Source organism: Cydia fagiglandana, chromosome 16 (assembly GCF_963556715.1).
Source record: "Cydia fagiglandana chromosome 16, ilCydFagi1.1, whole genome shotgun sequence".
NCBI classification, from domain to species: Eukaryota; Metazoa; Arthropoda; class Insecta; order Lepidoptera; family Tortricidae; genus Cydia; species Cydia fagiglandana.
In genome coordinates, this window is record NC_085947.1 from 9,330,874 (window position 1) to 9,347,602 (window position 16,729).

Below are 16,729 nucleotides of genomic sequence, written 5' to 3' on the forward strand. Positions count from 1 at the left end.
GGTAAAACTGTCACTTAAAATGAATAAGTAGTTGCTTTTTTTGTTCGTAAAACCTATGTTCCTTTGATCATGTCACAAAGACGTGTAGTTTCTGAGATATAATAAACGAAAAACCGAAAAATGTGACCTTCAAACCAAACCCCCCTACTTTTGATATGTTCACCTCCTAACGAGTCCAAAAAAGTTACTAAGTAAAAAAAGTGTCCCAAGCATTTCCCTCTATAATATATCTTTTCGTTGCCTGGTCTAAATGTAGTCAATATGATGGGTGCTGATGCTGAGAAAGGGGCGGCTACAAGGCTTGGGGCCTAGGGTGGCAAAGACTGCAAATCCGCCACTGCCAATTGGTGAATTTCCAGGGCCATTATGCTTATTTACATCTCGTTTCTTAATATGGCAAACGAAAGCGACGCAAACACACAATGCAAATCCGAACCCGACTCAATGTATTATATACATCTTTTTATAGTCAACGATGTATCGAAACTTGCATACGATTTATCGCAAGGTTCACGGAGCGCTTTATAACTTTACACAGCATTTTTTTCCGTTTCGGAACGCTCACTTGATATGTCAATGTCATAGGTATTTATAAAAAATATAAAATTTGTCATTCATTCATTTTTACAGCTGAAATTTTGGCGGGTTGTTAGATTTTATTTTCTTTCAACGATAACTATAATAACTACAATTTTAGATATAATTGTAACAAAGATTCCTTATCGTGTGACATGTAGTATGAAAGCGAACAATATACATTATGGACGATTCTCAGAGCTCTGATTTACTCTCAAATAGCATGGACTCGTGTAACAGTCCTCAAAATGTATCCTTTTTATTAGAATTATCTTAAAAATCACAATTAAACTACCAATTTCCGCTACTAAACACTCAGATGGGGTCGGTGCCGTATGATACTCTTCTGAAAAAAACTAAGAATTCACTTGATGAGTATCTTCGGAATGGAATTCCAAAAACGTCGTTGTCTGCGCATTTCAGTTCCCTACTTGAGGACTGCAATACTTGCATTTCCCAGGTAATACTGTGGTAATTAAAGAGTACTATTGTGATATTCAAATTTGGCCGTTATTTTATTATATCAAAATACTATGCATTTCCAGAGTATGGACATCATAATTGGCCTTCTAGTGGACACTGAAGTCCACTACAGGACCTTGATAGACTACATGGAACATGCAGTATGCTTGCTGCAAATGTTGTCAAACTTTATCAAGACAATTATGGAATCTGTGTCCCTGTCTTGTCACACAATGAGCACTTTTCCGGTCATGACTGGAAATATAGTTATGGTTGTTTTTAATCACTGTAAAGATAGGTAAGTTATTCATTATAACTATTACCAAAATATTAGCTAATGAAGCTAGTCCATAGTTGTTTATAATAATTAAGTTAGTTTTATTCTCTGGCATATGTTTCAGAATATTATTACATATTGTTGTTATCAAAATAATAGCATTTATGTAACATTCTTTAAATTATCACATTTGATTGATTCTGATTAGCATTTCTACTTAATACATACAGTGTGTCCCAGAATTCGACGTCAAGCCGTAAACGGATGATAGACCAAGTCATAACAGTTATCATAAAAATACAAAAAAAAATCCAACTCAAGTTCTTTAAAAATTATGGTCACTTTAAAAATTCACAAAAAAATCCACACCCTATAATTATTCAAGATAACACAAGATAGGCTCAAATCATATCTACTGGCTCCGGTCCTGGGCAGTTTGAATTTCCTCCCACCCTATCTCCAATACATAACTTAATCCTTATATCTCCAAATACGCTTTTAAAATTATATTGCTTTGTAAGTATAAGATGATCCATTTATAACACTTGTTTTACTATTTACAGTGAGACACTTTACGGCAAACACTTGAAACATGTTGAGAAGCAGTTGAAAGACTTGTTCCGTACTTGCCATGAACTGCAACTGACGTACTTGATGGTGATGGAGAAACACTTTATTTTTGATCTGACAGAAAAAGAAGAGCAAGATATACTTATGAAAGGTAAAGGCTCTTATTTTACTCTTCTAAGTCTGTTTTCAGGTCATCATGAAAACAGGGTTGTACCAAGCCTTCTTCCTCGCGTTATCCCGGCATTTCGCCACGGCTTATGAGAGCCTGGGGTCCGCTTGACAACTAATTCCATGATTTGACGTAGGCACTAGTTTTTACGAAAGTGACTGCCATCTGACCTTTCAACCCAGAGGGTAAACTAGGCCTTATTGGGATTATTCCGGTTTCCTCACGATGTTTCACCAAAAAGCGACTGGTAAATATCAAATGATATTTCGTACATAACTTCCTAAAAACTTATTGGTACGAGCCGGGGTTTGAACCCGCGACCTCCATATTGCAAGTTGCACACTCTCACCGCTAGGCCATCTCTTGAAACATGTTGAGAAGCAGTTGAAAGACTTGTTCCGTACTTGCCATCAACTGCAACTGACATTCTTGATGGTGATGGAGAAACACTTTATTTTTGATTTGACAGAAAAAGAAGAGCAAGATATACTTATGAAAGGTAAAGGCTCTTATATTACTCTTCTAAGTCTGTTTTCAGGTCATCATGAAAACAGGGTTGTACCAAGCCACAGAATAAATAATAGTACTAGGTACAGTCACGTCTAAAAATATCGATAAGAACAAAGTCTCAAAAATATGTATACGCGACCTTATTGCCCATATTATTAAGGTACTTTGTTGTGTATCTATATTTTCAGACGTGACCGTATAGAAGATTCAATCTCTAACAAAACGCGTCTGTTACGATTAGGACAGATATGACCGCTAGGAGGCTTATGGCTAGCCACCAAAATTGGTGTGGGACGGATGCACTTGTAGGTACCTGTTGCAAAGCTACGAAATCGCGAAGTGAGCTGTGTCTGACCAAGCAAAAAACTGAAGGCTGAAGGGCAGCCCCCTTCCTGATGAAAAATAACAGGGTATCATTGTCGTCATCACCAAGCCTCTTTAAGCCACTTTTTAGTTGCTATAATTAGTGGTGTAACTTCTACTATCCAGACTAATGATGAAGTAGAATTATGAATGTGATGTAGTGGTGTAGGTAATACATCATTATTACTATTAGATCTCATTACGGGGGTGACATCGTCACTGCGTGACAAAACCCCTTGAAAAAAAGATTAAAAAAAAGAATTATGATGTACCAATGTCATACCACAAGGTTGAAAGAGAAGTGTATTTAATTAAATTTGCACTATACAAGTATTTCCGACTTTAGAAAAATAATAATATAAAATAAAAAAAAATGATGAACAGTTTTTTTTTATCTTAAATAAGTACACATAATTTTATGCAAATTGAAGATATTATGTATACATTTTATATGTATAAAATATGTACTGTATCTTTTCCAGCATTGGACATCAATTTGGCAATTGGAGAAATAGTGCAAACCCTTGATGTGAAGACGATGGCAGAACAATGGAAGGCTTACACTGCCATCTGTGAGAAATATTCCAATTTCCTGAGCGACAAAGTTATCTTTCAAGACTGTACGAAAATTCTCTGTGCCATGACAATGAATAACATCACTACTGCCTTACAGGTATGTTCTCAGCTGTCAACATCTACATTTTTAGGGTTCCGTACATCAAAAGGTAAAAACGGATCCCTTTTAGGATTACTCGTGCGTCTGTCTGTCTGTCCGATCATTCCCCTCCCCCCTTTTATCTCTGAAACTACTGGGTCTAAAATTTTGAAAAAAAAAAATACACAAGATAGTTCTTGACCTATAGATGACAAGAAAACCAATTAGAAATATGCAGTTAAGCGTGAGTCGTACTTAATGTACGGAACCCTTGGAACGCGAATCCGACTCGCACTTGGCCGGTTTTTTTTAAATGGATATGTAATTCAGTAGCTTTAAATGCTCAATCTTTGTAGCCAAGAAAACTTTCCCTCTGTACATCCATAGCTGATGTAGTTCCATAGAAGTTGTCCATATACTGTAAGTTAATTAAATTTATTTGTATGCTTACAGCCAAATCTTGAAGATAAAATAGTCCTAAGGTCATTGAAAATAGCAAGTTTCACAATTAAAATCATCCTGAAACTTTGTGGCATATTCAAATCGGCTTCAGGAAGAAATTACACCAGCATAATGGAATTATTTGTTTTTATTTACAAGTGAGTTTGCTTGTTAAGCTTATTGTATGAAATGTGTAATTGTATTATAATAGACGATGTGCGAGCGGAACACCGCTGTACCCATGAATAGCGCTCTCTCGCTCACACACTGAAGTGGCATGTCGACCAGTATCAGTGTGAAGCCTTCATATTGTTTAGGGATTGTGCACAAATCACGCGAGGTGTTTTCGGCTACTTTTTGACTCCTCCCTCCCCCTTAGTGATATTTGGTGAGGTTTTTGGTTACCCCCTCCCCCACATAACCTGACGTGCATTTTTTTGAAATTTTTTCTTGCGACCTCATTTTGAGACGAATAGTATTGTACATAGAAAATCTTGTTTCTTTTTCTATTTTCGTTAAATAGACTGGCTATTTTGAAGTGCAGAGTGAAGATTTATGTTTAACGTAACCGAGAAAAAATATCTACGCATGTGGTAGGTTTTTTCTTACTTTCGTTCACTGTAGAAAAATACACGTGAGGTTTTCTTATACCCCCCAACCTGTTCTCCCTATCGTGATTTTTTCGTGAATCGAACTTCGCCTGATTTGTGCACAAGCCCTTACATACATTTTCACTATTTTCAGGCACAATGGTCCTTACTTGGAACTGGTAAACAGGAAATCACCTCAATTCATAAATCAAATGACTATTCTAATACATAATCCGTGTGATCTCCTGCTAGCGCAGCTGATTTGCGATGACGTGTTCTCAGAAGTAAGCTATTTTTCTTATTTGATACACTATTTTCAGAAATTTCATTACATTTTAGAATATGAAAATGAACATAAAAAATTATGCTTAATATAAAATTTTCGTCCTTTTAATTTTTCTTGCACCTATTACTCTTGTTCTCTGTTTGGGCCGAAGGTTAACTGGTAGAGAATGCCTTCTGGCATTAAGTTCGCCTTTTGTACAATTTTGTCTGTGCAATAAAGTTTAAATAAAATAAAATATGCTTTCTGTATACTCATACCCTTTATCGCAATATTAAATGAGTTAAAACTTTGATACATATGGGGCATTATCTATGAAAAGGGACCTTATTGTCGATGGCGCTTACGCCGCACAGCGTCGCGCGGCATTGTATTTATATCGGAGCATCGTTAATAATGGCGTAAGCGCCATCGACAATAAGGTCCCTTTTCATAGATAACGTCACATATATCTTGCCGTTAAGCAGTTCCTAACACCCCCAATGGCAAAGCAAAGAGAAGCAAATTTCTAGATCTATTTTTAGGGTTCCGTACCGCAGTCGGTCTGTCTGTCACCAGGCTTTAATTCATGAACCGTGATAGCTGGACAGTTCAAATGATCACAAATTATGTAATTGATGTATTTCTGATGTCGCTATAACAACAAATACAAAAAGTCCGGATCCCTCGGCGGACGAGTCCAAGTCGCACTTGTGCGTTTTTTTAAGTTGTATACAGCAGATGTATGTATATCAGTCGGCAAGAATATTTTTGACTTTTTAGTAAGTCGTCTTATGATGGCAAACCTTCGTGGAAATCAGTGTTGATAAATAAATAAATAAATATTATAGGACATTTTTACACAAACTCAACTTTTATTCTCTTTTCTATTTCAGTGCTGTCTGCATTTAAACACAGAAACACTGAGGAAGAAAGACGGAATGATTGGCTATATCATCCTGCTAACTTCTGCAATGGCAAGAGCTCTGGATAAAAATACTGCAGCAAATGAATTCAAACGGGATGTCATTCGTTGCTCATTTAGTATACTACCGAAATGTAAGTTGTTGTCGTTATTTCTCATAAAAGTCAAATTCCTATAAAAAAATTGTCGCTATAGACCGACCGCTTAAGTTAGTCCTCGCCTGCGCGGTACGGGGGCGACGGGGTAGGACGACGCGGGCGGCGAGGGGTGGTCGGGTTAAGTGGTCGGACTATAATGGCGCGACCATACTTACTTTGTTGCTGCAAAACCTAGCTTGACGACTTTGATGATATTTTTTTTTCCAGGTCATATCTGGTTCAACAAAGGCCTCAAATTCACAAATACCAAGCACGCCAGCCGACCGTACGGTCTATACGAGCACATACTCATTCACACCATCGCTTTAGCTTCGACGTTGAGTTGCGAGCAATATACGGCGCTGGAGCGACTTATGTATGAGGCCCTGTTGGGTACTGATTGTTGGAGCGCCTTGTTTGCTTCTGACTTGTGGGTTGCGTTGGCGAGGTGAGAAACTGAATATACTTTTTAGAGTTCCGTAGCCAAATGGCAAAAAACGGAACCCTTATAGATTCGTCATGTCTGTCTGTCTGTCTGTCTGTCTGTCTGTCTGTCTGTCTGTCTGTCTGTCTGTCTGTCTGTCTGTCTGTCTGTCCGTCCGTATGTCACAGTCACTTTGTTCAGAAACTATAAGCACTATACTGTTGAAACTTGGTAAGTAGATATATTCTGTGAACCGCATTAAGATTTTCATCCAAAAATAGAAAAAAAACAATAAATTTTTAGGGTTCCCCATACATAGAACTGAAACTCAAAATTTTTTTTTTCGTCAAACCCATACGTGTGGGGTATCTATGGATAGGTCTTCAAAAATAATATTGAGGTTTCTAATATAATTTTCTTCTAAACTGAATAGTTTACGCGAGAGACACTTCCAAAGTGGTAAAATGTGTCCCCCCCCCCCCTGTAACTTCTAAAATAAGAGTATGATAAAACTAAAAAAAATATATGATGTACATTACCATGCAAACTTCCACCGAAAATTGGTTTGAACAAGATTTGGTAAGTAGTTTTTTTTTTAATACGTCATAAACCGTAAGCAGTGGTGGCCGAGTGGATATGACGTCTGACTTTCAATCCGGAGGCCGCGGGTTCAAATCCTGTTGCCATCTCTTTTGCACGCGCATAATTATTTTGCTATCACGCTCGCAAAGTGACATTGACAGCCGGCATCATGAGCGGGACAGCAATATAATATTGTGCGCGTGCAATAGAGACACCAAAAGACGGGTCAGTGTACGAAAATCCTTGTCGTAAGCGTCTTTACTTCAGTAGACAGATATTCTAATCAAATTACACCATTTTTATTATAAGTAAGAAACAGTTTATATTATTATTTCAGAAACAATCGCGAATTGTTACAAACGCAAATGATCTTCCTCTGCAAAACTTATAAAACATTTGAAAACAATCACTTATTCTACCATTCGCCTCAAAAAGTACATTTGAGCTATACTATAGCCAGACTGTTCGAGCTAATGGAAACCAGAGACAAAATAAAGCTGTACGACAATTTTAATTTAGCTCTATGGACACCTTTGCAAATTAAAAACATGCCGTCTGAAGTTCAGGAGAAAGCCGTTGAAGATATTATTAATGAGTTACTTACGAAATTTGAGAACTTTCTTTCGTCAAATATACAGAGTGAAAATGAGATAAGGCAAATGGTAAGAATTTATTTTATTTTTAGTTAAGGATTATTTGTAAACTAGTAAAAATCTCTCAACTCGTAAGGGCTTCAATTTACCAGGCAATCACACACCAGCCGGCCTAGCCAAGATGTAAATCGCTATCGCTTCGACAACGAAACGTTTTGTGTCTCTCTATCACTCTTCCATATTAGTGCGACAGTGACATTTGCATTTCAATCGCTAGGGATCGCAAGCGATTGGCATGTTGGCTACGCGGCCTGGCAATTTTAATCTTAGTATTGATTTCTAATTGTCTTTAATATGATATTGCGCTGGAGCAAGGAAGAGGTTTTAGTTGAGTTTTCTATTTTAGACCTAATATCTTACATATAAGGTTTATTTTTGTATACCTTTCAGAGTAAGCTAATGAAAGCTGCATCTACATGCAGATTCGTTGATGGAGATGAAACCTTCGAAGACTATGTAATCAAAGTGTGGCTGAAATCTTGCCCAAAGAACAGAATAGTACTGAATCAGAGTTATTTGGATACAAGTCATATGTGGTATTTGGGGCATTTGGAAGCACTGGTAGCTTTGACGAAAGCAATGACACGACTGAAGAAAGATGATGGGGCCCTTGCTAAGGTACTAATTTAATTTTTAATTTTCCGTTTGTAAGGCCATTAAAGTACGCAATAATTATGGCGTATCATAAAATTGGGGATCCGTAAATTTTTGACCTTTGTATGGAGGGTTGGCCGACTTGAACGACCTGCCCCACAGAAAAAAAAATCGGGTCAATTTTTTTTTCTACTTTTTCTTAATCAGAATATGATACAGAATATGACATAAAACGGATCCCCACTATTTTTGATACGTAAGTATACTTTCAACTGCTCTTTCATATCATCAAATCATCTTCACATTCCTGCTAGTCTTTTACTTTCTCGTTTAGGTACACTGGGCTGATAAATGAATTCATCGGTCAAAAGTGGAATAGTTAAACCAAACTCACAGAATAAATAATAGTACTAGGTACAGAAGACTCACTCTCTAACAAAACGCGTCTGTCGCGATCAGCACAGATATGGCCGCTAGGTGGCGACAGCGCCACGCGCGGCTTATGGCAAACCCCAAAATTGGAGTCGAACGGATGTGAGCTACCTGTAGCAAAGCGACGAAATCGCGGAGTGAGACACGCCTGCCAAAGTGTTAATCTGGTCTGTTCTTTGTTAAGAGCGGGCTAATGTTGACATTGTTAACTTTATTGAAATTAACTTGTGAAGTAATTTTAAGACTCATTGATTATTCGACTTTAATTTGACAGCATTTTGAATGAAACGGAGTTGTAACATTTTTTTTTCAAGTGTGCTCTCTCTTTAACATACTTAAATCTATTTTATTAATCTATAGAGAAGGCAAAATTGGTTTCAGATTCTTCACGTCATGGCAAATATAGCACAACTGGGCAATACTGAACTAAACCTAGCGATACTCGATCTTCTTTGTCAATTAGCGCTACAAACGTGCAACGAAGATAAAAACGCCCTAGAATCCCTAACAACTGATGCCTTTAAAAGTATTATCCAAAAAAGCGACAATGTGATACACAATTGTCTATTAACACATCTTCGAAAATACACAGACCATAAAAACTATGAATACGTGGTAGCACAAGTATTTAGTTTAGATGATTCTTTGCAAGAAATCTACAGCTCGTTCCTTCAAGGCACTACTCATGATAACGAACAGTGGAATCATTTGACATCTGTATACAGTACTTACACTCATAAATGTATTGAATCCCCTGTCGTGGAGTTACTAAGTTCAGGCTCGTCAAGAGAGAAAAGCAGTAACTTTGAATTTGCCGATATCGATTCTTTGTTTGGAGGTGATGACCCCGAACCAGCCAGTAAGAAAGCTAAATACACAAATGAGGGCAGATTGGGAGAGATAGTAGCCCGTTTAGAGGCAGACTCGTTGCTGCTTTCCAGTGAAAAGGAGAATGTTTTTAGTACTGAAGAGATTTCTAGAATAAGAATTGTGAGTGATAGACTGAGAAATATAATTGATTGAGACTTTTATGCTTGTATTTTATTTATAGTATTCTTAACCTTTTGAACGCCATACGGCGCATCCATTTGCCGTGCCACTGACGCCACGGGGGTAAAATTTAGTTTTGTGAATAAATGCCACCCTATAAGTGGGGTGTTTTTCAGTAGATTTTCTTAAAAGAAACGATCGACGTCAAATGCTGATTTTGCGTTGACGTCAATTGCCGTCTGTGGCGTTCAAAACGTTAAATTAAGTTTTGCTTTTCGAAATTCGCTGTTCCGCAAATAATTATGGCCAGGTCCATAGGCGTACCCAGCATTTTTTAAAGGGTGGGGCAGAAGTACGGTTAAGTACCTTAATTGTTCCTAAAAATTTTTAGCTTCTCGTCAGACCACAGACCAGGGTGGGGCAAATGCCCCACCGTGGGTACGCCTATGGCCAGGTCTGCTTTTATTCGCAGCTCAAATAGCAAGTTTACAGGCGTTGTAAGTTTTGTCTATAGCGTCAAGAACGCTTACAAGAACGTACGCTGTCAAAAGGAACTTTATTGCTTTCAAGCAAGGTTTATATTTGCTAGGCACTGAGGCAGAAACAATCTGAGAGACCTGCATTCATCTCTAGGGTATTTAATCCACTGATAATCTCCGTGTCAATGGCAACTTAGTGTTGGTAGCCTTGGGAATCAAGTGTGTCGCTTAACTTCAAATTCGACTAAATCCATTCGACCCTCTCAGCAAATATCTACCCTATTACCTTTTCTTAATACCAAAATCGCATAATTTGACAGCTGGATTTACCCGAGTTTGAAGTTAAGCGACTCAAGTACCCTTACTAATGACAATAAAGAAATAAAACAAAGCACATTCCACATTTATATTTATTGTTGTGTTAAAAAAATCTATACAAATAAGTGAAATAATATAATAATCATAACCATACATAAGAGAAACTTAAAATATTTAATTGATACTCGGAGGTAATAAGACCTTAGTTCACGTGTCAAACAGTATCAACTAACATCAGTCGCACGAATTTCATGACTTCACTCTAGTCTCCGTCGCGTCCATACAGGCCACCGCGGGTCGAGGCCTCGTACAAACGTCTTAAACACGGCAACAGTTACTTACAATAGTCTAATAAACAAGTCTAACACGCATATCCTCACATAGCTTAGCCTACGAATCTTATTGATCTTCTCTGTAATAATTGTGATGGCGCCATTGTATAAGAAAATAATAGTACATACTTCAAAATTGACTAACTAATAATACAATACAAATACAATTTATAAATTATATTGCCTAGAAGACAGACAAATTGATTGCGGTAAAGCGTTAAGCCTATATAGCATATTTATACAGCTATAAAATGAACTTTAGAGTATAAAAATAAATTATGGAAATAAATCAGGGGTCGTGTCGAATCCTATAGTTAACAAACGGCAAAACAAATGAAACATTTCGATATAGCACTACTTTAATAACCAGATGCCTTGAACACTGATCAGTTTAAAAACATTTTCGTATATTATTCACAAGTGCTTTATCCACAGTGCATTATGAATTAGTATATTTTGTGACGTTAAAAATGCATTTTGAGGCACCTTATTATTTAGGTAAATATTAAAAGTTATTTGTGCGACAGTTGCATTGTTTTTTTACCGCGATATATCTCCATTACCTCACTATTTTGTCACAATGTTCGTATAAACTATTGCGATCCCATTGGAATGGTCGAGTCAGTACACTGTTTAATACCAACATACTAATATCATATAAATAGTACTGAATCATATGAGATATCCTTATCTACAACTAAATTTTGGAGGATATTTTAACAATAAGAGAGGAAAGAATGGTGTAGGTACAGAAAATTGCACTTTTTAGGTGATATTAGGATTGGAATTATCGTCAAATATCAATTGAAGCTTACATAAACCACTACGCGTCTGTTAAATGTTCTGAGGATGTCACGGTTCGTCGCAAATGAGTCGCGTCGCCACACACATTTACACTAAGCACCGGGATTCAACATAAATATTGCACACTTTTACTGTAACATCTAACACAATGTGCAGTACCAACGAATGAGAATTTATGCCTGATTTTGTCGATCTTAGTTGACATTTATATACGTAGTATACATATATTGTAAGTTACATCTATATAAGTTAGGATACAAAACCTACACATTCAAAAATACTTATTTACTTAGGCCAATCATCTTACTTATAATAAAGTAAGAAGCTGAATACAAATAAAAATAGTCGATCGACATACGTGGCAACATTAAACTTAACATATAAGTCTTGGCACAAATAATAAAATATCAGTTTTGGATTCATATTATGATACAATAATATAATAAAATCAGACGTTCATATATCGTTGAGCATGGTGAATCAATCCTATTATATTTCAAGGGAAGTATACTTCAGTTACCGATATAGCATTTTGTATATTGCGACAGTATAATTTTAATTATTTTAAAATCATAATATGACTCGCTTTACAATTTCAATCAATCGTGTTTTAAACAGGCTTATCGCATTTAAATTACATAAATTAGATCCTAATATCTAAATACCCTCAGAACAATTAATATGTATATAAAATTCAGTTCTTTAATAGGATTATTTGGCATCTATCACCAATATCGATACTACTTTAAACATGGTATACGAAGGTGAAATACCTAATTGGTTAATGCGCCTCATCAAAACATAAATCCTTACAAAAGACATGCTTGACGCATGATAATTTATTTTATCCCTGCCGAGCCTAAATTTCCTCCTAACACACACACACGCGATGTTGATACACGTACTCGCTCCGGACGCACGCACACACGCCCGATCTAGCCACTCACTCCAATATAATGCGAAGACGAAACCGATTTGTAGTTATTTACACACGAAATAGCCTCTTTCTAAACTCCATTCAGACTAATCAACAACCGTTAAATGTCTTAAAGCCGGGAATGCACTGATTCACAGTGAGTAATCACGAGAAGCAGTAGTTACTTTATTCACTTGCAAGTGAAGTAGTTAATGGGGTACATTGGTAGGTACTTACAAGGTAGGGGCGCTCACGAAAAATGGTATGTAGATACTTTCAAAGAAATGTTTTAAAAACCCTAATCGTATGAATGAACGTAATGAAAATGAAATGATTATTTTGAAACATTATCAGCCTAACCATATAAAACGTACTACTTACGAAGTGTACTCGAAACTCTGAAAACTGTTTAAGTTAACCTATGTAAGCTAAATATAAATATATTTAGGAAAAATCGTAAAAAGTCTAACTAAACTTATTACCGATCCAAGAGTAATTAAGTGTCTACGTCGTCGTTTTATTTTATTGCAAATCCATTCTCGAACTCGCTTCGCCTTGCAAAAATAAAATCTCGTCTGATTCAAACCTCGTCCGTGCATCGAACACATTTCGTCCATTTTCTCGATCGTTCGAGACTAATCGTGCTATAACAACCTGTATAATTGTCGGAACGGGTCTGCGCGACTGCAGTCGCTGCGTTGTTACTCTATACATCTGTCAAAATACGCTAAGGCGAGAAAACGATGTAAGATAAGCACTGTAGCAGATCCTCATAAAATTTGGACCCGGCGTTATGATATTCACTTAAATCTATATTGACAGGTGTATAGATATGTACTGTGTACCCCTTATTATTGTAATGAATATTGTAACATAACCGCACATCCGTCACTTATCAAATTGTAAACATTTTTTTGGTAAACAACTTTTAATATTTCGGCTATGTTACATAACATTTTTTCCAGAACACTGCCGCAGTAGTATAAACGGTATGAATATTAACTTAAGTCGATAGAAAATAAAGGACGGCAGCAGCGTAAGAATATTAGCTAAAAAATGTTTAACAGTTTTAAAGGAAGTACTTTGAGCAAACGTTTCCCAGTCAGCCGCGGCAGTGTGCTAGATTTTCATTAACAAAACAATCTAAAACCTTATGTAGATGGGGCGGTCGAGTCGGTTGCTAAGGCGGTGTGGCGCGGCCGCGTCACCCTACATCCCAACGCCGATGAAACTCAACCAAAGCTAACGGAACAGTTACCACCATACGATCACACTTTCAGCGGTGAACTATATTCAATTGGAATAAGGTTCACCACTAAACTATGTATATGACAGTCCTCACTAGGCCTAATATATTGTCGTCCTGTAGGAGTCATAGTGGTAAGTCTGTAGCACAGACGACTAATCTAATAGACATCAGGATTCTAGCGTCACAATGACAGATTAACCAGATAAAGCCGACACGGCGGCCATTTTGTGGTGCAAGCAATTTGTCAAATGCACAAAATGGTGGCACGTCAGCGGTATTCAGTTTCTCTCGTTATCGCAACATGTCTATCAGCTCAGTCGTCCGGGCGTCCTCGGTTGCGTAGTTTCAGGTTGCGGAGCTAGGGTCCGTGGTAGGCGGTAGCGAGCGTGTTGTGGCGGACGCCGTGGTGGTGGCAGGCCTGGTGGCGCGGGCGCGCGGGCAGCGCGGGGCCGGGCAGGCCGGGCAGCGGCATCCCCTGCATCGGCGGCAGCTGCTGCTGCGCCTGCAGGTGCCCGAGGCTGGCCTGGTGCGCCTGCAGCTGGTGCATCTGCAGGTGCTGCAGCGACGTGCTGCCGTGCAGCATTTGCAGCTCGGGCGGCATGTGGTACAGGCCCGGTGTCTGTGTGCAATATGTATAGTGTTACTTTGTGAAAACTGAAGCTTGTAAGCGTAGCGATGCAGTGTTACAATCCTCTACGATATACTTTTTACTTTACTAGCCTCAGAAAAAAATAGTGAAGCTGGGGTACGTAAGAAATTATGAGATTTATGAGTGTTAATGACGTGAAATATGTACATACATGTTCGTTCTCAACCAATACCCATAAATAGTATCTAATCAAACTAATAATAATATTGTAAGAGTTCATAATATACTATCGTATGATATTGTGAGCATATAATAGTAGCGTGCGTTAAACTAAGCTTTATTTTTATTAAACACATTACATTGCAACATAATTAGCTATAAATTAAACTTCAATTAACATATTACTAGCAATTACGTTTTACAACATAAAATACGTTAATTCTTTAGCATTCTTCGAGGCATACAATATTGTAAGACGTATAAGGGGTCCACGTTTCTACAACGTGCCGAATCCACTTATTTGCTCGCTATCTGCCGCGTGCACATATTATTAACAAAGTATGTGCTACTACTATTCTCATACTTCTCATTCATAATTGCAAATAATGCACCATGTGGTAGTGATTCATTACATTATCAAGTTCTAGTAATAATGAACTTTATTGCAGTATACTTACTAAATACATTTACTATAACGGAATAATTGTCATAATTATAGTTCGTTTTTTTTAGCATTAGAAAGAACTTGAAAGAAGGTAAGCGATCTTGGCATGTCTTTTAATTGAAAAACGCTTTTTAAAAATCAATAACTATTACTTATGAAAGCAGAACAATATAAAAGATCGTATTAGATTCATAATGGTTACATATTTGCCGTAACTTATTTTTAAAATGTGTTTTATATTTAAAAGACACATCAAGATTGTTTACCTAATTTCTAATGCTAAAAAAAACAAACTATAATATTAATCAAATCAAGTAAAATAATGTGTTTGGTATATTCTGCGACATCACACTAACGTATTAATGATACATTAGATAATATTTTTATTTATAGTTCGTTTTTTAGCATTAGAAAGAAGGTAAGTAATCTTGACGTGTCTTTTAATCGATAAACGTTTTTTTAAAAATCAGTAACTATTACTTATGAAAGCAAAAGAATGTAAATATGTAATCGTATATGATTCATAATTGTCATGTCAAGACATGTCAAGATTGTTTACCTTTTTTCTAATGCTTAAAAAAACGAACTATAATATGATGTGCAACATTTGGCATATTATTATACAGCTATAGAAGTCTGGTCAGAGACCAGTGTCGTAACTATATACCAACTGGGGCCCGAGGCAAATTTCCAAAATGGGGGCAATGGGGGGCTCACGACCACTCCGTCAAATGGGGCTGGGGCCCAGCCGCCTCATAGACCCATTAGATCTAACCAGCAGCAGTAGCATATCGAATAACGTTACATACATGATGCTGGTGCGCGTGTCGGTGGGGCGGCAGGGAAGGCCTGGCTCAGTAGGCGGACGCCTCCTTGTACTCGGAGTTGTCCATGGTGAAGAAGTCCTCGAGCTTCCACTGCAGCGTCTCGAAGGTGGGCCGCTTGAGCGGGTCCTTGTGCCAGCACTCCAGCATGATCTCGTACAGCGGCGCGGGGCAGTTCTGCGGGCACGGCATGCGGTACCCGTGCTCCACCTGGTGCAGGACTTCGGCGTTCGTCATGCCTGTGGATAAATAAATAAATATTATAGGACATTATTTTTTACACAAATTGACAGGTAAGGTATAAAGTGGCGGGGAAGGTGCGGGCGGCAGGCGTACGGCGCCCGCACCTTCTCCGCTACCTTTTGTCATCCTACCCCGTCGCCCCGTACCGCGTAGGCGAGGGCTCATTTAAGCGGTCGGTCTATAGTAAGTAGGTAAGCTCAAGAAGGCTTGTGTTGTGGGTACTCAGACCAGACAAAGACATATACAATATATAAATACATAGAAAACAACTATGACTCAGGAACAAATATCTGTATTATCATATAAATAAATGCCCTTACCTTAAAGTGGTAGGGTTCAATTTTGCATAATTCCTGATACCCTTAGGATTTATAAAGGGTTAACATTCGTCTAGATCTTGCTAATAAGTTGTAAACTATACTAGGAAGTAACTACGGTTGTTCTGCCTTTTCGCAGAACTATTTTTGGCGGAATTTCATTTGCCAACCAACATTTCGCCGACGTTTCACTTTGACAACTACCGATTAGCAAATTTTTGTATGACAACGTTTCAATTGGTAGAATTATTGTAAAGCAGATTATTATAACGCCTCTAAACTTTTGGGAGACTTATCATTTGTCAAATCTTGCACTTGGTCGAACAACTCTTGGACGAATAACGTTTCGTTGAAGCTACAGTTCACTTTTCATACATTAGGC

At 37.6% G+C, this 16,729-nt stretch overlaps 2 protein-coding genes and 1 long non-coding RNA gene across 5 annotated transcripts in view; 2 read left to right on the forward strand and 1 right to left on the reverse strand.

Moving 5' to 3' along the window:
* LOC134671955 (uncharacterized) overlaps positions 1–16,729 on the forward strand; it is a 346,096-nt gene that overhangs the window by 26,074 nt on the left and 303,293 nt on the right. The gene's annotated exons all lie outside the window — the stretch shown is intronic.
* LOC134671936 (FIGNL1-interacting regulator of recombination and mitosis-like) lies at positions 717–9,653 on the forward strand. 2 transcript variants are annotated; one of them, XM_063529807.1, is made up of 12 exons: positions 717–826; positions 896–1,036; positions 1,122–1,336; positions 1,879–2,036; positions 3,410–3,600; positions 4,036–4,181; positions 4,768–4,897; positions 5,772–5,934; positions 6,166–6,385; positions 7,281–7,605; positions 7,987–8,214; positions 9,004–9,653. In XM_063529807.1, exons 1-12 carry the CDS (start codon positions 761–763, stop codon positions 9,643–9,645), a joined length of 2,625 nt encoding a protein of 874 aa, XP_063385877.1. In that variant the 5' UTR covers positions 717–760; the 3' UTR covers positions 9,646–9,653. The 2 variants fall into 2 exon arrangements, with proteins under 2 accessions (XP_063385877.1, XP_063385878.1); XM_063529808.1 differs by lacking the exons at positions 717–826; positions 896–1,036; positions 1,122–1,336; positions 1,879–2,036 and adding an exon at positions 2,415–2,553.
* Positions 10,488–16,729, reverse strand: part of LOC134671934 (tyrosine-protein kinase Src42A) — a 107,631-nt gene continuing 101,389 nt past the window's right edge. For both annotated transcript variants that reach the window (XM_063529805.1, XM_063529804.1), the window contains exons 7-8: positions 15,773–16,026; positions 10,488–14,329 (exon numbers count right to left, since the gene is read on the reverse strand). In XM_063529805.1, the coding sequence (XP_063385875.1) occupies positions 15,818–16,026 (209 nt within the window). In that variant the 3' untranslated portion in view covers positions 10,488–14,329; positions 15,773–15,817. The remainder of the gene's footprint in view (positions 14,330–15,772; positions 16,027–16,729) is intronic.

Excerpts from the sequence above, each read along its gene's own strand:
- LOC134671936 (XM_063529807.1), top strand. The coding sequence starts at position 761 with ATGGACGATTCTCAGAGCTCTGATTTACTCTCAAATAGCATGGACTCG. Across the intron at positions 827-895 it reads CGTGTAACAGTCCTCAAAAT|ATGGGGTCGGTGCCGTATGA; the intron begins GTATCCTTTTTA and ends CTAAACACTCAG. Across the intron at positions 5,935-6,165 it reads ATTTAGTATACTACCGAAAT|GTCATATCTGGTTCAACAAA; the intron begins GTAAGTTGTTGT and ends TTTTTTTTCCAG.